The 22,090-nt window shown below is 44.8% G+C and overlaps 1 protein-coding gene across 1 annotated transcript in view; it reads left to right on the top strand.

Annotated features, from left to right (window-relative positions):
* The window catches only part of LOC121282430 (voltage-dependent L-type calcium channel subunit alpha-1S-like), a 746,261-nt gene that overhangs the window by 709,008 nt on the left and 15,163 nt on the right, over positions 1-22,090 (top strand). The window contains exon 42 of the mRNA XM_041196142.1: positions 18,462-18,568. Coding sequence (XP_041052076.1) covers positions 18,462-18,568 — 107 coding nt within the window. The remainder of the gene's footprint in view (positions 1-18,461; positions 18,569-22,090) is intronic.

A 22,090-nucleotide genomic window follows, 5' to 3' on the forward strand; every position in this document is an offset into this window, starting at 1 on the left:
TTTTAACGTGGCCCCTAATTCTAAATTCCAGGGAAAATGTCCTCTCGGCATCTACCCTGTCCACACCCCCTCAAAATCTTTTATCGCAGAATCACAGAACATTTACCGTGCAGACGGAGGCCATTTGGCCCATTAAGTCTGCACTGGCTCTCTGAAAGAGCTTTCCACCTTGTCCCTCTCCCCTGCCTTATCCCCATAATCTTGCACATTCTCTCTTTACAGGTGGCAATCCAATTTCCATTTGAAATCATTGACCGAAGCTGCCTTCACCAGCCACTCAGGAAGTTTGTTCCAGACTCCAACCACCTGCTGGGTGAAAAAAAAATCCTCACATCATTTTACACCTTTTGCCCATTATTTTGAATCTGTGCCCTTTAGTTCTTGATGTCTCTGGGAACAGTTTCTCACTATTTACCCTATTCATATCCCTCAGGATCTTGAACACCTCTATCAAGTCTCCTGTCAGCCTTCTTTTCTCCAAGGAAGACAAGGGGACATAAGTTCAAGGTGAGGGGCAGGAGGTTTAGGGGGGATGTGAGGAAAAACTTTTTTACCCAGAGGATGGTGATGGTCTGGAATGTGCTGCCTGGGAGGGTGGCTGAGGCAGGTTGCCTCACATCCTTTAAAAAATATCTGGACGAGCACTTGGCACTTCTTAACATTCAAGGCTATGGGCCAAGTTCTGGTAAATGGGATTAGTTAGGTAGGTCAGGTGTTTCTCATGTATCGATGCAGACTCTTCTGCATTATGTGATTCTGTGATTATGTGAAAACAGTCCCAACCTCTCCAATCTACCCTCATAGCTACAGTTCTTTATGACTGGAATCATTCTTGTGAATCTCCTCTGTACTTTCTCCAATGCTTTCACATCCTTCCTCAAGTATGGCGCCCAGAACTGGACACAGTACTCCAGATGGGCCTAACTAGTGTCTTCTCCAAGTTCAGCATGAACTCCTTATATATTTCAAAATGATCATCTCTCATTCTTCTAAACTCCAATGAGTATTGGCCCAATCTGCTCAACCTTTCCTCATAAGACAAACTCCTTCATCCTAAGGATCAGCCAAGTGAATGTTCTCTAAACTGTTTCCAATGCAAGAATATCCCTCCTGTAGTAGGGAGACCAAAAACAGTACTCAGTATTGGTGTGGTCTCATCAATATCCTATACAGTTGTACCAAGACTTCATACTCCAATCCCCTTGCAATAAAGGCCAACACTCCATTTGCCTTCCTAATTACTTGCTGCACCTGAATGCTATCTTTTTGTCATTCATATATGAGGACACCCAGATCCCTCTGTACTGCAGCATTCTGTAGTCGCTCTCCATTTAAATAATATTCCACTTCTCTATTTTTCCTGCCAGTGGACATCCTCTCATTTTCCCACATTATAATGGAGTATACTCCATCTGGCAAATTTTTGCCCACTCACTTAACCTATCTATATCACTCTTCAGACTCCTTACAACTTGCTTTCCTACCTATTTTCAGTTATTAACACAGATCGTAAATAGTTGAGGCCCCAGCACTGATCTCTGTGGCGACTAGTTGCAGTTTACCATCCTGAAAATGATCTATTTATCTGTTTCCTCTGACTTAGACAATCCTTTATCCATGCTAATATATTTTCCTCAACACCATGAGCCTTGTTTAGTAACCTTTTTTGTGGCATCTTATCGAAAGTCTTTTGGAAATCCAAATACGCTACATTTACTGGTCCCCCTTTATCCATCCTGCTTGTTACATCCTCAAAGAACTCCAATAAACTTATCAATCACAATTTCCCTTTCACTCTGCCTGAGTTTTTTTTTGAGGAAGTCGCTAGGATAGTGGTTGAGAAACGTTCATTCGACACTGCCTTTGATAAGTTTCCTCATGCTAGGTTACTTCACAAAATAGAATCTTGTGGCATGACCAGAAATGTGAAAAGAAGAAGCAGGAATTGATTCCAATCCTGCAGCCAAAACATTGTAGTTAATGGATGTGGTTCAGCCTGGAGACCCCAGGGTGCATCCCAGGGACCTGTATTTAATGCACTTTTCTTCACTGTCTCTATTGGTGACCTGGGCAGGAGTAGGGCCACTAAGTTTGCAAATGACACCAAAATCTGTGCAAGTATTAAGATGGCAGGGTGCAATCAAATGCTAAAAAATGTGGCTATGCCAAGGGAATGAGAAATAGTGTTTAAATTAGATAAATTGAATGTCATGTAGAGCCAATTAAGAATACAGCATAAAGAATACAGCATCCTATAACGGGGAACATAATGAAAGAGATTTAGAAAGAAAAATATTGAGGTGTTATTTTGCACAAATCACTTAATGTACATGACCAATGTAGAGGAACTGTGGCTGAAGCTAACACAAACCGACTAAAATCAGCATAATTCAAACATTAATTTACAGGCAAAGGTTATTTTAAACAAAGAGATAAATGACAATTTAAATAATCAATACAACACAAATTCTTCTCATGTAGCTACAAGCACTCACATTACTTCCTGCACAAATGTGGCACATCTACAACCTCACAATCTTTTCAACTCGGCCTTTATTTTGTAGGATTTCTCACTTCCCATTCAATCATTTTAGTCCTTGACTCTCATTCACCTGTATCTGTAATCTATCCCAAATCCCCGGTCACAGTTACCACCGACGAGGCCCACATCTATGAACCCTCTCTCACTCGGATCATGACAGTCCTGATGGCACATTCCCTGGAGACTTTTTTTTTAACCACTTTACATGATCTTGGAGGCTCTGACAATACTAAATCTGAAGCAGTGAGCCTAGCCCAATCCACAACTCCTTGCCCTTCCTGTCTTCAGATCCCTTTCAAACTGTATAATACACACAGTAACAACAGTTTCTGTTCTATTCAGGGACCTGCTCCAACACCAGGACTGCCAAACACATAATTGTTACATACAGAGAGAACCTTGCTTGTTTCCTATCACATGAATTTAGTGTTTTCTGAACTGTGAAACAGAAAACACAGGCTGAAATCCAACACCACTGCAATTAGATAAAGGCAAATTACTGCAGATGCTGGAAATCTGAAACAAAAACAAAACGTGCTGGAAAAACTCAGCAGGTCTGACAGCATCTGTGGAGAGAAAGACAGAGTTAACATTTTGAGTCCATATGACTCTTCTTCAGAACCACTGCAATCAACTTTCTATTAACCCTTTGCTTCTTAGTTGTTCATCCCCATTGCAACTTCAGGTCACATGGACATTTCTTGGAGCCTAATGATGTTATAATCAAGAAACTAATTAATCTATTTTCAGAATACTCCCCAACTCACTTTGGTCTTAAAGGGAACATCACACAAAGGAACATACAAGCTTATTCCAAAGCACATGGGTTATCACAACTGGCTTACGCCAGGTGGGTTAAATGGCCTATTTCTTTATTATAACCTACTGTAACCAGTTTCTTCATTTCCAGAGTTCCCAGAAGATGGCACAGTGTGACTCAGTCACAGCAGAATAGGCCCCGTTTATAGTGATAAACTGTGCAGTAACTCCTTGACCAGCAGTTATTCATCTTGGCCTCCTCCAGAGGTCCACAGCATCACAGATGCTAGTCTTCAGCCAATTAGATACACTCCACGTGATATCAAGAAATGGCTGAAGTCACTGAATTCGGCAAAGGCTATGGGCCCTGACAATATTCTGGCAACAGTACCAAAGACATGTGCTCCAGAACTTGCCGCACCCTTAGCCAAGCTGTTCCAGTACAGCTACAACACTGGCATTTACCCGGCTATGTGGAAAATTGCCCAGATCCACAAAAAGCAGGACAAATCCAACCCCAGCAATCACCACCCCATGAACCTACTCTTGCTCATCATTAAAGTGATGGAAATTGTCGTTGACAGTGTCATCAAGTAGCACTTAGAAAGTTTATGCTACAGAAAGAGGCCACTTGGCCCATCATGTTTGCACCAGCCAAAAAATAAGCCACCCAGCCTAATCCTACTTTCCAATATTTGGTCCCTTCAGGTCATAGCAATTGGGGTACATATCCAGACTCTTTAACCAATGATTTCAAATCTATGCCCCCTAGTCACTGACCTCTCTGTTAAGGTAAATAGGCCCTTCCCATCCATTCTATCCAGGCCCCTCACAATTTTGTACATCTCAATCAAATTTCCCCTCAGCCTCCTCTGTTCCAAGGAGAACAATCTCAGCCTTTCTTCGTTGCTGCAATTTTCCAGTCCTGGCAACTTCCATGTAAATCTCCTCTGTACCCTCTCTAGTGCAATTCCATCCTTTCTGTAAAGTGGTGACAGAACTGCACACAGCACTCAAAGTTGTGGCCTAACTATAGGCCACAATATAGGTTTTATATATTTCCTGCGTGACCTCCCTACTCTTATATTCTATGCCTTGGTTAATAAACAAAAGGATTCCACGTGTCTCCTGAACCGCCTTCTCAACCTGCCCTGCTACCTGCAGGGATCTGTGGACATTCACTCCAAGGTCCCTCACTTTTGCTACACCTCTCAGTATCTTCCCATTTATTGTGTAATCCTTTGTCTTGTTTGACCTCCCCAAATGCATCACCTCACACTTCTCTGCGCTGAATTCTAATTGCCACTTTTCTGCCCACCTGACCAGTCCATTGATATCTTCCTGCAATTTACTGCTATCCTCCTCACTATCAAACGCGCAGCCAATTTTTGTGCCGTCTGCAAACTTCTTGCTCATGCCCCCTACATTTACGTACAAGCCATCAATAAGGCAGGGGACCTAGTGCTGAGCCCTGTGGAGCGCCACTGGAAACAGCATTCCAGTCATAAAAACATCCATCAACAATTACCCTTTGTTTCCTGCTGTGATGTTTGTGTTTAACATTTATGATTTTTTGTAAAAGGACATTTTAGTTAAAAAAAAAGTGTTATATAAAAAACCTGCCAGTAGGGTGTGCTAAGTCCTGGATGTATTACCCTCTGGTGTAGAATAAGGAATAAAGGATCCTTCTGTTTTTTTCACCGGAAGCTGGGGTTTGGAAGTAGACAGCTGTATGCTTAATTGTTAAGAAGTTACAAAACATTTCACCTGCCATTGAGCTAATTTTGTATCCAGTTTGCTACATTCCCCTGGATCCCATGGGTTTTTACTTTTTGAACCAGTCTGCCGACAGCTTGCTAAATCTATGTAGACCGCATCAACTGCACTAACCTCATCGATCCTCCTTGTTACTTCCTCAAAAAATTCAATCAAATTAGTTATACACGACCTTCCGTTAACAAATCCATGCTGACTGTCCTTGGTTAATCCATGACTTTCTAAGTGACACTTTATCCTGTTCCCCTGAATTCATTCCGATAATTTACCAAGGTCACTACCAAGGTCAGACTGACTAACCTGTAATTATTCGGTCTATTCTTCATTCCCTTTTTAAACAAAGGTACATTAACAGTCCTCCAATCCTCCAGTACCTCAGCTGTATCCAGTGAGGATTGGAAAATCCAACACTTCACAGTTCTCCTTCTTAACTATAATGTCTGCATTGTCCCCCTCTTTTGTGAAGACAAACACAAAGTAATCATTAAGAAACAAATCCTCCACCTCCGCACATAGGTTACCTTTTGTCTTTTATGGGCTCTACTCTTTCCTTAGTTATCCTCTTCCTCTAAATGTATTGATAAAACATCTCTGAGTTCTCCTTGATTTTGCTGCCAATATCCTTTCATGCCCTCTCTTTGCTTTCCTAATTTCCTTTCTGATTTCACCCCTCCTCCTTCTACGTTCCTCTCAGCTTTATGCAGCATTGAGTTCTCATTGTCCGACATAAGCTTTCCTTTTCTGCCTTATCTTACCCTGTAAGCTCCTTGACATTCAGTGGGCTCTAGATTTGGCCGTCTCACCCTTTTCCTTTGTGGCTTAGTAAAATTGGCCTTGTCCCAATTTAGATCTTTAACCCCTGTTCTATCTTTGACTTTTTGTATGATTATGTTAAAACTAACTGTATCATAATCGCTACCACCAAAATGCTCTCCCACTGTCAATCCTTCCACCTGCCCAGCTTCATTTCCTAAAATTAAGTCCAGAACTCCACCCTCTCTTGTTGGACTTGCTACATACTGGGCAAAAATGTTCTCCTGAATGCACCTTAAGAATTCAGTTCCCTCCATTCCTTTCGCAATAAAACAATCCCAGTTAATATTGGGGTGGTTAAAATTCCCTACTATTACCGCCCTATTGTTTTTACATTTCTTAGAGATTTGCCTACATATTTGCCCTTCTATCTACCTCTGACTGTTTGGGGGTTTACAGTCGTGTGACTGCCTTTTTTTTGTTCCTAAACTCAATCCATATGGCCTCAATTGATGATCCTTCTAACATACCCCTCCTCACAGCTGTAATTGCTTTTCTAACCAAAATTATCCCTTTATCTCGCTCTCTATCTCCTCTGAAAACCCTGCAACCAGGAACGTTGAGCTGCTATTCCTGATACCATTCCATTAAGGCATGTTTCAGTAAAACAAAAACAAAAACAGAATTACCTGGAAAAACTCAGCAGGTCTGGCAGCATCGGCAGAGAAGAAAAGAGTTGACGTTTCGAGTCCTCATGACCCTTCGACAGAACTTGAGTTCGAGTCCAAGAAAGAGTTGAAATATAAGTTGGTTTAAGGTGTGTATGTGGGGGGCGGAGAGAGAGAGAGAGAGAGGTGGAGTGGGAGTGTGGTTGTAGGGACAAACAAGCAGTGATAGAAGCAGATCATCAAAAGATGTCAACAACAATAGTACAAAAGAACACATAGATGTTAAAGTTAAAGTTGGTGATATTATCTAAACGAATGTGCTAATTAAGAATGGATGGTAGGGCACTCAAGGTATAGCTCTAGTGGGGGTGGGGAGAGCATAAAAGATGTAAAAAAAAAACAATGGAAATAGGTGGGAAAAGGAAAATCTATATAATTTATTGGAAAAAAAAAGAAAAGGAAGGGGGAAACAGAAAGGGGGTGGGGATGGGGGAGGGAGCTCACGACCTAAAGTTGTTGAATTCAATATTCAGTCCGGATGGCTGTAAAGTGCCTAGACGGAAGATGAGGTGTTGTTCCTCCAGTTTGCGTTGGGCTTCACTGGAACAATGCAGCAAGCCAAGGACAGACATGTGGGCAAGAGAGCAGGGTGGAGTGTTAAAATGGCAAGCGACAGGGAGGTTTGGGTCATTCTTGCGGACAGACCGCAGGTGTTCTGCAAAGCGGTCACCCAGTTTACGTTTGGCCTCTCCAATGTAGAGGAGACCACATTGGGAGCAACGAATGCAGTAGACTAAGTTGGGGGAAATGCAAGTGAAATGCTGCTTCACTTGAAAGGAGTGTTTGGGTCCTTGGACGGTGAGGAGAGAGGAAGTGAAGGGGCAGGTGTTACATCTTTTGCGTGGGCATGGGGTGGTGCCATAGGAGAGGGTTGAGGAGTAGGGGGTGATGGAGGAGTGGACCAGGGTGTCCCGGAGGGAGCGATCCCTACGGAATACGAATAGGGGGGTGAAGGGAAGATGTGTTTGGTGGTGGCATCATGCTGGAGTTGGCGGAAATGGCGGAGGATGATCCTTTGAATGCAGAGGCTGGTGGGGTGATAAGTGAGGACAAGGGGGACCCTATCATGTTTCTGGGAGGGAGGAGAAGGCGTGAAGGCGGATGCGCGGGAGATGGGCTGGACACGGTTGAGGGCCCTGTCAACGACCGTGGGTGGAAAACCTCGGTTAAGGAAGAAGGAGGACATGTCAGAGGAATTGTTTTTGAAGGTAGCATCATCGGAACAGATACGATGGAGGCAAAGGAACTGAGAGAATGGGATGGAGTCCTTACAGGAAGTGGGGTGTGAGGAGCTGTAGTCGAGATAGCTGTGGGAGTCGGTGGGTTTGTAATGGATATTGGTGGACAGTCTATCACCAGAGATTGAGACAGAGAGGTCAAGGAAGGGAAGGGAAGTGTCAGAGATTGACCACATGAAAATGATGGAGGGGTGGAGATTGGAGGCAAAATTAATAAATTTTTCCAAGTCCCGACGAGAGCATGAAGCGGCACCAAAGTAATCATCGATGTACCGGAGAAAGAGTTGTGGAAGGGGGCCGGAGTAGGACTGGAACAAGGAATGTTCCACATACCCCATAAAGAGACAGGCATAGCTGGGGCCCATGCGGGTACCCACAGCCACACCTTTTATTTGGAGGAAGTGAGAGGAGTTGAAGGAGAAATTGTTCAGCGTGAGAACAAGTTCAGCCAGACGGAGGAGAGTAGTGGTGGATGGGGATTGTTCGGGCCTCTGTTCGAGGAAGAAGCTAAGGGCCCTCAGACCATTCTGGTGGGGGATGGAGGTGTAGAGGGATTGGATGTCCATGGTGAAGAGGAAGCGGTTGGGGCCAGGGAACTGGAAATTGTTGATGTGACGTAAGGTGTCAGAGGAATCACGGATGTAGGTGGGAAGGGACTGGACAAGGGGAGAGAGAAGGGAGTCAAGATAACGAGAAATGAGTTCTGTGGAGCAGGAGCAAGCTGAGACGATCGGTCTACCGGGGCAGTCCTGTTTGTGGATTTTGGGTAGGAGATAGAAGCGGGCCGTCCGAGGTTGGGCGATTATCAGGTTGGAAGCTGTGGGAGGGAGATCCCCAGAGGAGATGAGGTCAGTGACAGTCCTGGAAACAATGGCTTGATGTTCAGTGGTGGGGTCATGGTCCAGGGAGAGGTAGGAGGATGTGTCTGCGAGTTGACGCTCAGCCTCCGCGAGGTAGAGGTCAGTGCGCCAGACAACAACAGCACCACCCTTGTCAGCGGGTTTGATGACAATGTCAGGGTTGGACCTGAGAGAATGGAGTGCAGTAAGTTCAGAGAGAGACAGGTTAGAATGGGTGAGAGGAGCAGAGAAATTGAGACGACTAATGTCGCGCCGACAGTTCTCAATGAAAAGATCAAGAGAAGGTAAGAATCCAGAGGGAGGGGTCCAGGTGGAGGGAGAATATTGGAGATGGGTAAAAGGATCCGTTGAACTGGGAGAGGACTCCTGCCCAAAGAAGTGAGCCCGGAGACGAAGACGGCGGAAGAAGAGTTCAGCATCATGCCGAGCCCGAAATTCATTGAGGTGAGGGCGTAAGAGTATGAAACTAAGTCCTTTGCTGAGCACTGAACATTCAGCATCGGAGAGGGGAAGGTCAGGGGGTATAGTGAATACACGGCTGGGGTTGGGATTGGAAGATGGGGTGGGCACGGAGGGACAGGCCGGGGTGGGAGGTCCTAGATGGGTGTTGGTGTCGATGAGTTGTTGGAGCTTGCGTTCCTTAGCACTTGAGAGAAAGAGAAAAAGTTTCTTGTTGAGGCGTCGGACGAGCCGAAGGATAAAATGAAACTGGGGGCACGCGCAGCTTTGAAAAAGGGTACGGCGGTGCTGCTGGAGGGAGAGGTCGAGTGTGTTCATATGGCGGCGCATGGCACTGAGTGTGGATTTCAGAATGTGACGGGAACAGCAGTCCGAGAAACGTTTTATGTCCCGGAGATTCCTGGGTGGGTTTGAAACATGAGGGGTGGAATTTCAGTTGAAATCCACGTGGGGTAAGTCGGAGATGGAGACAGTCACTGAGAAAGGAGATGTGGCTGTGAAAGCGGGTTTTAGTAAACACCTTGTCAAACACCAGGAGGGAAATGGAAAGCAAGGAAGGTGAGCAGGGCAAAAGAGAGGATCGGAAATCTTGTCGCAGAAAAGAACAGAACTTCTTCAAGGAGGTAGGCATTTCTTGAAGAGCAGTGGCAGTCAATTAAACACAGAGATAAAAACAAAAAAACTGCGGATGCTGGAAATCCAAAACAAAAACAAAAACAGAATTACCTGGAAAAACTCAGCAGGTCTGGCAGCATTGGCGGAGAAGAAGAGTTGACGTTTCAAGTCCTCATGACCCTTCGACAGAACTTGAGTTCGAGTCCAAGAAAGAGTTGAAATATAAGCTGGTTTAAGGTGTGTGTGTGGGGGGCGGAGAGAGAGAGGTGGAGTGGGGGTGTGGTTGTAGGGACAAACAAGTAGTGATAGAAGCAGATCATCAAAAGATGTCAACAACAATAGTACAAAAGAACACATAGGTGTTAAAGTTAAAGTTGGTGATATTATCTAAACGAATGTGCTAATTAAGAATGGATGGTAGGGCACTCAAGGTATAGCTCTAGTGGGGGTGGGAACAGCATAAAAGATGTAAAAAAAACAATGGAAATAGGTGGGAAAAGGAAAATCTATATAATTTATTGGAAAAAAAAAGAAAAGGAAGGGGGAAACAGAAAGGGGGTGGGGATGGGGGAGGGAGCTCACGACCTAAAGTTGTTGAATTCAATATTCAGTCCAGATGGCTGTAAAGTGCCTAGACGGAAGATGAACTTGGACTCGAACTCAAGTTCTGTCGAAGGGTCATGAGGACTCGAAACGTCAACTCTTTTCTTCTCCGCCGATGCTGCCAGACCTGCTGAGTTTTTGCAGGTAATTCTGTTTTTGTTTTTGTTTTGGATTTCCAGCATCCACAGTTTTTTTGTTTTTATCTCTGTGTTTAATTGACTGCCACTGCTCTTCAAGAAATGCCTACCTCCTTGAAGAAGTTCTGTTCTTTTCTGCGACGAGATTTCCGATCCTCTCTTTTGCCCTGCTCACCTTCCTTGCTTTCCATTTCCCTCCTGGTGTTTGACAAGGTGTTTACTAAAACCCGCTTTCACAGCCACATCTCCTTTCTCAGTGACTGCATCCATCTCCGACTTACCCCACGTGGATTTCAACTGAAATTCCACCCCTCATGTTTCAAACCCACCCAGTATTACAGGTATCTCCGGGACATAAAACGTTTCTCAGACTGCTGTTCCCATCACATTCTGAGATCCACACTCAGTGCCATGCGCCGCCATATGAACACACTCGACCTCTCCCTCCAGCAGCACCGCCGTACCCTTTTTCAAAGCTGCGCGTGCCCCCAGTTTCATTTTATCCTTCGGCTCATCCGACGCCTCAACAAGAAACTTTTTCTCTTTCTCTCAAGTGCTAAGGAACGCAAGCTCCAACAACTCATCGACACCAAAACCCATCTAGGACCCTCCACCCCGGCCTGTCCCTCCGTCCCCACCCCATCTTCCAATCCCAACCCCAGCCGTGTATTCACTATACCCCCTGACCTTCCCCTCTCCGATGCTGAATGTTCAGTGCTCAGCAAAGGACTTAGTTTCATACCCTTACGACCTCACCTCAATGAATTTCGGGCTTAGCATGATGCTGAACTCTTCTTCCGCCGTCTTCGTCTCTGGGCTCACTTCTTTGGGCAGGAGTCCTCTCCCAGTTCAACGGATCCTTTTACCCATCTCCAATATTCTCCCTCCACCTGGACCCCTCCCTCTGGATTCTTATCTTCTCTTGATCTTTTCATTGAGAACTGTCGGCGTGACATTAGTCGTCTCAATTTCTCTGCTCCTCTCACCCATTCTAACCTGTCTCTCTCTGAACTTACTGCACTCCATTCTCTCAGGTCCAACCCTGACATTGTCATCAAACCCGCTGACAAGGGTGGTGCTGTTGATGTCTGGCGCACTGACCTCTACCTCGCGGAGGCTGAGCATCAACTCGCATACACTTCCTCCTACCTCTCCCTGGACCATGACCCCACCACTGAACATCAAGCCATTGTTTCCAGGACTGTCACTGACCTCATCTCCTCTGGGGATCTCCCTCCCACAGCTTCCAACCTGATAGTCGCCCAACCTCGGACGGCCCGCTTCTATCTCCTACCCAAAATCCACAAACAGAACTGCCCCAGTAGACCGATCGTCTCAGCTTGCTCCTACTCCACAGAACTCATTTCTCATTATCTTGACTCCCTTCTCTCTCCCCTTGTCCAGTCCCTTCCCACCTACATCCGTGATTCCTCTGACACCTTACGTCACATCAACAATTTCCAGTTCCCTGGCCCCAACCGCTTCCTCTTCACCATGGACATCCAATCCCTCTACACCTCCATCCCCCACCAGGATGGTCTGAGGGCCCTTAGCTTCTTCCTCGAACAGAGGCCCGAACAATCCCCATCCACCACTATTCTCCTCCGTCTGGCTGAACTTGTTCTCACGCTGAACAATTTCTCCTTCAACTTCTCTCACTTCCTCCAAATAAAAGGTGTGGCTATGGGTACCCGCATGGGCCCCAGCTATGCCTGTCTCTTTATGGGGTATGTGGAACATTCCTTGTTCCAGTCCTACTCCGGCCCCCTTCCACAACTCTTTCTCCGGTACATCGATGATTACTTCGGTGCCGCTTCATGCTCTCGTCGGGACTTGGAAAAATTTATTAATTTTGCTTCCAATCTCCACCCCTCCATCATTTTCACGTGGTCCATCTCTGACACTTCCCTCCCCTTCCTTGACCTCTCTGTCTCAATCTCTGGTGATAGACTGTCCACCAATATCCATTACAAACCCACCGACTCCCACAGCTATCTCGACTACAGCTCCTCACACCCCACTTCCTGTAAGGACTCCATCCCATTCTCTCAGTTCCTTTGCCTCCATCGCATCTGTTCCGATGATGCTACCTTCAAAAACAGTTCCTCTGACATGTCCTCCTTCTTCCTTAACCGAGGTTTTCCACCCACGGTCGTTGACAGGGCCCTCAACCGTGTCCGGCCCATCTCCCGTGCATCCGCCCTCATGCCTTCTCCTCCCTCCCAGAAACATGATAGGGTCCCCCTTGTCCTCACTTATCACCCCACCAGCCTCTGCATTCAAAGGATCATCCTCCGCCATTTCCGCCAACTCCAGCATGATGCCACCACCAAACACATCTTCCCTTCACCCCCCTATCGGTATTCCGTAGGGATCGCTCCTTCCGGGACACCCAGGTCCACTCCTCCATCACCCCCTACTCCTCAACCCTCTCCTATGGCACCACCCCATGCCCACGCAAAAGATGTAACACCTGCCCCTTCACTTCCTCTCTCCTCACCGTCCAAGGACCCAAACACTCCTTTCAAGTGAAGCAGCATTTCACTTGCATTTCCCCCAACTTAGCCTACTGCATTCGTTGCTCCCAATGTGGTCTCCTCTACATTGGAGAGACCAAACGTAAACTGGGTGACCGCTTTGCAGAACACCTGCGGTCTGTCCGCAAGAATGACCCAAACCTCCCTGTCGCTTGCCATTTTAACACTCCACCCTGCTCTCTTGCCCACATGTCTGTCCTTGGCTTGCTGCATTGTTCCGGTGAAGCCCAACACAAGCTGGAGGAACAACATCTCATCTTCCATCTAGGCACTTTACAGCCATCCGGACTGAATATTGAATTCAACAACTTTAGGTCGTGAGCTCCCTACCCCATCCCCACCCCCTTTCTGTTTCCCCCTTCCTTTTCTTTTTTTTTCCAATAAATTATATAGATTTTCCTTTTCCCACCTATTTCCATTGTTTTTTTTACATCTTTTATGCTGTCCCCACCCCCACTAGAGCTATACCTTGAGTGCCCTACCATCCATTCTTAATTAGCACATTCGTTTAGATAATATCACCAACTTTAACTTTAACACCTATGTGTTCTTTTGTACTATTGTTGTTGACATCTTTTGATGATCTGCTTCTATCACTGCTTGTTTGTCCCTACAACCACACCCCCACTCCACCTCTCTCTCTCACTCCGCCCCACACACACACACCTTAAACCAGCTTATATTTCAACTCTTTCTTGGACTCAAACTCAAGTTCTGTCGAAGGGTCATGAGGACTCGAAACGTCAACTCTTTTCTTCTCCGCCGATGCTGCCAGACCTGCTGAGGTTTTCCAGGTAATTCTATTTTTGTTTTTGTTTTGGATTTCCAGCATCCGCAGTTTTTTTGTTTTTATCTCTATGTTTCAGTAAAAGCTCATCTGCTTTATTTGCTAAACTCGTTAATAAGGGAAAAATAGAGTATGAGAGGAAACTTGCAAGATCATAAAAGTAGACTGTAAAAGCTGCTATAAGTATGTAAAAAGAAAAAGATTAGTGAAGACAAGTGCCTGAAATGGGAGAATTTATAATGGAGAACAAGGAAAGGCAGAGCAGTTAAACAACTACTTTAATTCTGTCTTCATGGAGGAAGACACAAATAGCTTCCTAGAAATACTAGCATACCAAGAGTCTAATGAGAAGAGGAATTGAAGGAAATTAGTATCACTAAAACAATAGTGCTGGAGAAATTAATAGGATTGATAGCTGATAAATCCCCAGGGTCTGATAAGATTATCCCAAGGTACTAAAGGAGATGGCCATGGAAATGGTGGATGCGTTGGTTGTCATCTTCCAAAATGATGTATATTCTGGAACAGTCCCAGCAGATTAGAGGATGGCTATTTATCTATTTAAACAAGGACTGAGGGAGAAAACAGCAAATTACAGACCAGTTAGCTGAACATCAGTGGTAGGGAAAATGCTAGAGTCTATTATAATGGATGTGATAACAGGACACTTAGAAAATATCAATGGGATTAGACAAAGTTAGCATGGATTTATGAAAGGGAAATCATTTTTAACAAACCCACTGGAGTACCGAGGACTATCAGAATAGATAAGGGAGAAACAGTGGATGTGATGCATTTGGATTTTCAGAAAGCTTTTGATAAAAGTCCCAGATAATAGGTTAGTGTGTAAAACATGGGATTGGGGGTAATATATTGGAATGGATTGAGAATTGGTTAGCAGACAGGAAACAGAGAGACGGAATAAACGGGTCTTTTTCAGAATGGCAGGCTGTGACTAGGGGGGTACCGCAGGGATCAGTGCTTGGGATCCAGCTATTCACAATATTTGGATGAGGGAACCAAATGTAATATTTCCAAGTTTGCTAACATGAAAACTTGGTAGGAATGTGAGTGATGAGGAGGGTTTTTAGAGGCTTCAAGACAATTTAGACAGGTTGAGTGAGTGGGCAAGTACATGCAGTTGCAGTATAACATGGATAAGTGTGAAGTTATCCACTTTGGTAGAAAAAAAAATGGCAGAGTATTATTTAAATAGTGATAGATTGGGAAATGTTTATGTACAGAGGGACCTGGGTGTCCTTGTACATGAATCACAGCAAGCAAGCATGCAGGTGCAGCAAGCATTTAAAAAGGCAAATGGTATGTTGGCCTTCATTGCGAGAGTGCAGGAGCAAGGATGCCAAACTTCAGCTGTGCAGGGCCCTGGTGAGACCATGCCTGGAGTATTGTGTGCCGTTTTGGTCTCCTTACCTAAGGAAGGATACACTTGCCATAGAAGGAATGTTCACCAGACTGATTCCAGGGATGGCAGGATTTGTCGTATGAGACGAGATTGGGTTGACTAGGTTCACTGGAGTTTAGAAGAATGAGAGCAGATCTCATTGAAATGAATAAATTTCTGACAGGGATGGAGAGACTGGTTGCAGGGATAATGTTTCCTCTGGCTGGCGGGGGTGGTGCTAGAACAAGGGGGTCACAATCTCAGGATACAGGGTAGGCCACTTAGGACTGAGATTAGGAGAAACTTCTTCATTCAGAGGGTGGTGAACCTGTGGAATTCTCTACCATAGATGGTTGTGGAGGCCAAGTCACTGAATATATTTAAGAAGGAAAAAGATAGATTTCTAGACTCAAAAGGTGTCAAAGGGCATGGGGAGAGTGTGGGAGTGTGGCATTGAAATTGAGAATCAGCCATGATGATATTGAATGGCAGAGCAGGCTCGAAGGGCCGAATGACCTACTCCTCCTATTTTCTATGTTTCCTTGCATTGAATTATATATTCTTTAGCATTGCCAAACTTTCTTTTTTATTTTCTATTTTTTGTTTCCTCTGCCTTTCAGAATCACTCACTGATTTTCTGCCTTCCATTACCATTTCTGATGTTGCCCCATCTGAATTTACCCTCAGTATCCCATTGCCCGACCAAACTAGTTTAAATCCTCCCCAACAGCTCTATCAAATCTCCCTGCCAGTTCTGGCCCCATTTAGGTGCAAACCATCCACTTGTACAGGTCCCATCTCCCCCAGAAATGGTTCCAATGCTCCAGGAATATGAATCCCTCCCTCCTACATCATCGCTCCAGCCACACATTAATCACTCTAACCTCCTATTTCTGTACTTACTAGCACATGGCACTGGTAGTAATCCAGACATTAACACCTCTGTGGTCCTGGTTTTTAATGTCTTACCAAGCCCCCAAAATCTGCTTTCAGGACCTCATCCCCCTTTCTCCATATGTCATTGATATCAGCTTGAACCACAACCTCTGGCTGTTCATCCTCCCCTTGTGAATGCCCTGTAGCCGCTCTGTGATATCCTTGACCCTGTCACCAGGGAGGCAACAAACCATCCTGGAGTCACATCTAAGGCCACAGAAACACCTGTCCATTCCCCTAACTATCGAATCCTCTACCACTGTTCCTCTCCCATTCTTCTTCACTCTCACCCGTGCAGCTGAGCCACGCATGGTCCCCTAAACTTGGCTCTTGCTGCTCTGCCCTGAGGAACCATCACCTCATCGGTATCCAAAATGGAAAAGCAGCTCATGAGCAAGATAGACTCAGAGGATTCTTGTACTACCTGCCTGGTCCTCCTAGATTTTCTGGTGGTCACCCATTTCCTCACTGCTTGCACGCTCCTGACCTGGAGTGTGACCAACTCCCGAAACGTGCTATTCATGTAATCCTCAGCATTGTGGATGCGCCACAGTGACTCCAGCAGCCACTTGAGTTCCGAAACCCAGAGCTCAAGTTTCTGCAGCTGGTGATACCTCCCATACATGTGTTCATCGAGGCCATGTGAAGCATCCATGATGCCCCACATGCCAATGGATGAGCATTCCACGTGGGTGAACTGCCCTGCTATACCTTAAGCTCACTTTTAAACTATTTACTATAAACTGGAGGCTAGAAAGTAAAGTAGGCTTACTCACCAATCAACTCCTCCTCATGTTCCAACTACTGGAGACTGATTAAAAAAAAAAGATATCAGATGGAGAATCTCTTTGCTCCCCTGCACTGAATTCCCATGTGAACCAAATTCCCAACACCGCACTCCACCTATGTCACACTCAGATGTAGTCTCCTGTCTCCTCGTGTGGCTCTTACTGTCCCTTACTCAGCAGTAACCTGCTCACTGATGCTAGGTTTGGATTCCACCAGGGCCACTCAGCTCCTGACCTCATTACAGCCTTGGTCCAAACATGGACAGAAGAATTGAGGTGAGAAGCACTGCCCCTGACATCAAGGCAGCATTTGACCAAGTGTGGCATGAAGAAGCCCTAGTAAAACTAAAGTAAATGGGAATTGGGGGGAAAACTCTCTTCTGGTTGGACTCATACCTAGCACAAAGGAAGATGGTTGTGGTTGTTGGCAGTTAATGGGGGGAAGGTGGTGGCGTAGTGGTATCATCACTGGACTGAGACTCATGGTAATGCTCTGGGGGCCTGGGTTCAAATCCCACCACAGTAGAGGGTAGAATTTGAATTCAGTAAATATCTGGTTCACTAATGACCTTGAGGGAAGGCAGGATTCTCCTGCTATCCTCACCTGGTCTGGCCTACATGTGACTCCAGAAAAATTCCTTCTGAACAAAGGCAATTGGGGATGGGGCAATAAATGCTGGCCCGGCCAGCAAAGCCCACATTTCATTCACCAATGTTCTCTACTGTGTAGTTCTGTAGGGAGCCAGATAAGAATCTGAGACCCCTATTACCCTCTCAAGTGGACAGAAATGGAGTTGGAAGAAATACTTGACCTTCTACTAATAATGCTAAAACAGTTGATCACATTATCATTACTGAATTACTGTTGGTGGGATCTTGCTGTGTGCAAATTGCCTGCTGTATTTCCTGCATATCAACAGGGACTCAGTTTAAAAACATGTTACAAACCCCTGAGAGAGAGGAGAAAGGTTTAGCAACCTTCATTTCCATAGCCAAGAAATTGCCTTGCTCTGAATTGTATGATCACTTCAAAAAGATTAATTGGCTTTAATGTGCTTTAGGCGGTAATGTCCGTTGCTATAGAATTTTATTTCCTTTATCCTTTCATGGGTTGTGGGTGTTGCTGGTTAGCACAGCATTTGGTGCCCATCCATCCCAAATTTCCCTTGAACTGAGTGAATTGCTAGGAATTTGAAGAGGGCAGTTTAGAGTCAACCACAATGATGTGCATCTGGAATCACAGACAGGATAGATCAGGGAAGGATGGCAGATTTCCTAGTAAGCCTGATGTGTTCATCAATGATAGCTGGTTGTGTTTAGTGAGATTAGCTTTATATTCCAGATTTATTAATTGAATTTGAATCCCGTGGTCATATTTGGATCCATGTCCCAACAGCATTACTCTGGGCTTTTGCATACCAGTCTAGTGACATCACCACAACACCACCATCACCCCACGTTTATTTGTTTCACCATTCTGGTTTGATGGTATACCAGAGTTTTGTCGATCACTCACCAATGAGCTGTTCTTTCTCCTCTAGAGTGGTATCCAAACTGTCCAGTGAAGAAAGCCTTCTCAGAATCAACAGACACAAAGAGGCCAAAACAAGAGAGAGCAGCATCAGCATTGCAACAACTCAGCAAAGAGGTAATGGGGCAGTGGAGTAGCCATCTGTTATGTGAAAGGCCAAGACAATCGTGGCAACTTGGACAAGTGTCAGGGCACAGTGTCAGCATATCAACAGAGGGCAGAGCATCTGTATGTCATACAGTATGTACAGTATCTATGACACACAGCTGTATATCACACACAAAGACTACAGTGTCTGTATATCACACTCAGCGCACGGTGTATAATATCTGTATATCACACAGGGGGCACAGTGTATATCACACTCAGGGCACAGTGTCTGTACATCAAACACAGGCTACAGTGTCTGTATATCACACAGGCTACAGTGTCTGTATATCATACTCAGGGTACAGTGTCTGTACATCACACACAAAGGCTGCAGTGTCTGCATATCAACACACAGGGTACAGGCTTTGTATATCACACATGGGGTACATTGTATATTACCCACTGGGTACAGTGTCTGTATACCACTTACAGGGTCCAGTGTCTGTATACCACACACATGGTACAGTGTCTGTATATCACACACGGAACAGTGTCTGTATATCATTCATAAGGTCAGTGTCTGTATATCATTGAAAGTGTACAGTGTCTGTATATCACGCATAGAGAGTACAGTGTCTGTATATCACTCACAGGGTATAGTGTCTGTATACCACACAAGGGGTACAGTGTCTGTATATCACACACAGGGGGTACATTGTATATCACCCACTGGGTACAGTGTCTGTATACCACTTACAGAGTACAGTGTCTATATATCACGCACTGGGTACAGTGTCTGTATATCACACAGGGAACAGTGTCTGTATATCATTGATAGGGCACAGTGTCTATATATGGCACACAGAGAACAGTGTCTGCATATCACACAGAGGGTTCAGTGTCTGTATATAAAACACAGAGTACAGTGTCTATATCATGGACAGGGTACAGTGTCTATATCACTGACAGGGTACAGTGTCGGTATATCATATTGTCTGTCTATCATGCATAGGGTATAGTGTTTGTATATAACACACAGGAGTAGGTCATTTGGCCCTTCGAGCCTGCTCCACCACTCAATATGGTCATGGCTGATCCTCTACCTCTACCCTTTGATGCCTTTAGAGTCTAGAAATCTATCTATTTCCTCCTTAAATATATTCAATGACTTGGCCTCCACCCCTTTCTGTGGTAGAGAATTCCACAGGTTCATCACCCTCTGAGCAAAGAAGTTTCCCCTAATCTCAGTCCTAAGTGGCCTACCCTGTATCTTTAGATTGTGACCCCCAGTTCTAGACCCACAACCAGAGGAAACATTATCCCTGCATCCATCCATCCCTGGCAGAATTTTATGGTTCAATGAGATTCCCTCTCATTCTTCTAAACTCCAGTGAATACAGGCCTAGTCAACCCAATCTCACCTCATATAACAATCCTGCCATCCCAGGAATCTGGTGAACTTTTGCTGCAATCCTTCTATGGTAAGTATATCCTTACTTAGGTAAGGAGACCAAAACTGCACACAATACTTCAGGTATGGTCTCACCAAGGCTCGGTAGAGCTGCAGTAAGGCATCTTTGCTTCTATACTCAAGTACTCTTGCAATGAAGGCGAACATACCATTTGCCTTCTTAACTGCTTGCAGCACCTGCACGTTTGCTTTCAGTGATTAGTGTACAAGAACACCCAGATCCCTTACCAAAGTGGATAACTTCACTTTTATTCACGTTACACTGCATCTGCTATGTATTTGCCCACTCATTCAACCTGTCTAAATCATCCTGAAGCCTTACCACTCACATTCCCTCCAAGTTTTGTGTTGTCAGCAAAATTGGAAATATTACATTTGGTTCCCTCATCCAAACCATTGATATATATAGTGAATAGCTGGGGCCCAAGTACTGATCCCTTCAGTATCCCACTATTCACCGCCTGCCACTCTGAAAAAGACCCATTTATTCCTACTCTCTGTTTCCTGTCTGTTAACCAATTCTCAATCAATGCCAATATATTATCCCGAATCCCATGTGCTTTAATTTTACACACTAACCTATTATCTGGGACTTTATTAAAAGCTTTCTGAAAATCTAAATACACCACATCCACTGCTTCTCCCTTATCTATTCTGCTAGTTACGTCCTCAAAAATCTCCAGTTGGTTTGTCAAACATAATTTCCCTTTTATAAATCCATGTTGACTTTATCTAATCCCGTTGATATTTTCTAAGGCCAGAATTTTGCTCTTGTCGGGTGGGTTTGGCGGGGGGGTGAGCGGGAGCAGTCAGGAAGCTGACTGCCTCCTACGATCAGGCTGCAACTGCGATTTCACGCTGACGGGTCAATTAAGACCCATTTGGTCTTCTCAGTGAAAAAATTAATTAATGACCTTAATAGGCCTGTTAATTGTCGGCAGGTGCTCTGCCAACTCCCGTGCGTGCCCGCCGACCGAAATATCATGTGAGTGTGCGGTGATGTCAGGGTGCTCGACTGACATAATCATGTGTGATTTTACGCTTATTCGGGTTGGGCGCCCGCTCGAAGAGTGAAAAATTCTGCCCCATGTGTCCTATTATGATAGACTCTAGCATTTTCCCTACGACTGATGTTAGGCTAACCGGTCTGTAGTTCACTGCTTTCTCTCTCCCTCCTTTTTTAAATAGTGGGGTTACATTTGCCACCCTCCAACATGCTGGAACTGTTCCAGAATCTACAGAATTTTGGAAGATGACAACCAACATAGCCATTATTTCCATAGCCACATCCTCTGGGATGTAGATTATCAGGCTCTGGGTATTTATCGGCTTTCAGTTCCATTAATTTCTCAGGTACTATTGTTTTAGTAATATTAATTTCCTTCAATTCCTCCTGCTCATGAGTCTCTTGGTACGCTTGTATTTCTGTGAAGTTCTGTCTTCCTCCATGAAGACAGAACTAAAGTAGTTGTTTAAGTGCTCTGCCATTTCCTTGTTCTCTATTATAAATTCTCCTGTGTTGGGCTGTAAGGGACCTACATCTGTCTTCATTAATCCTTTTCTTTTTTACATACTTATGGAAGCTTTTACAGCCCACTTTTATGTTCATTGCAAGGTTACTCTCATATTCAATTTTTACCCTCTTAATCAATCTTTTGGTCGTTCTTTCTTGATTCTAAACTGCTCCCAATCCTCAGGCTTGCTATTTTTCCAGCAACTTTCTATGACCCCTCTTTGGATCTAATACTATCCTTAATTTATATTGTTAGCCATGGCTGGGCCACTTTTCCTGTTGTGTTTTTGCCCCAGAAAGGAATGTATAACTGTTGCAATGCATACCTTTATTCCTTAAATATTAGCCATTGCCGATCCACCTTTTAATGATATTCCCCAACCCATCTCAGCCAACTCACGCCTCATACCTTTCTAGTTTTCTTTGTTTAGATTTAGGACCCTAGTTTTGGATCAAGAAAGAGTCCTCGGGTTAAGGTGCTTAATTGGGGGAAGGCTAAGTATAACAATATTAGCCAGGAACTGAGGATTCTAGACTGGAGGCAGATGTTTGAGGGCAAGTCCAC

This window comes from Carcharodon carcharias, chromosome 9 (assembly GCF_017639515.1).
Source record: "Carcharodon carcharias isolate sCarCar2 chromosome 9, sCarCar2.pri, whole genome shotgun sequence".
In the NCBI taxonomy this organism is placed as follows: domain Eukaryota; kingdom Metazoa; phylum Chordata; class Chondrichthyes; order Lamniformes; family Lamnidae; genus Carcharodon; species Carcharodon carcharias.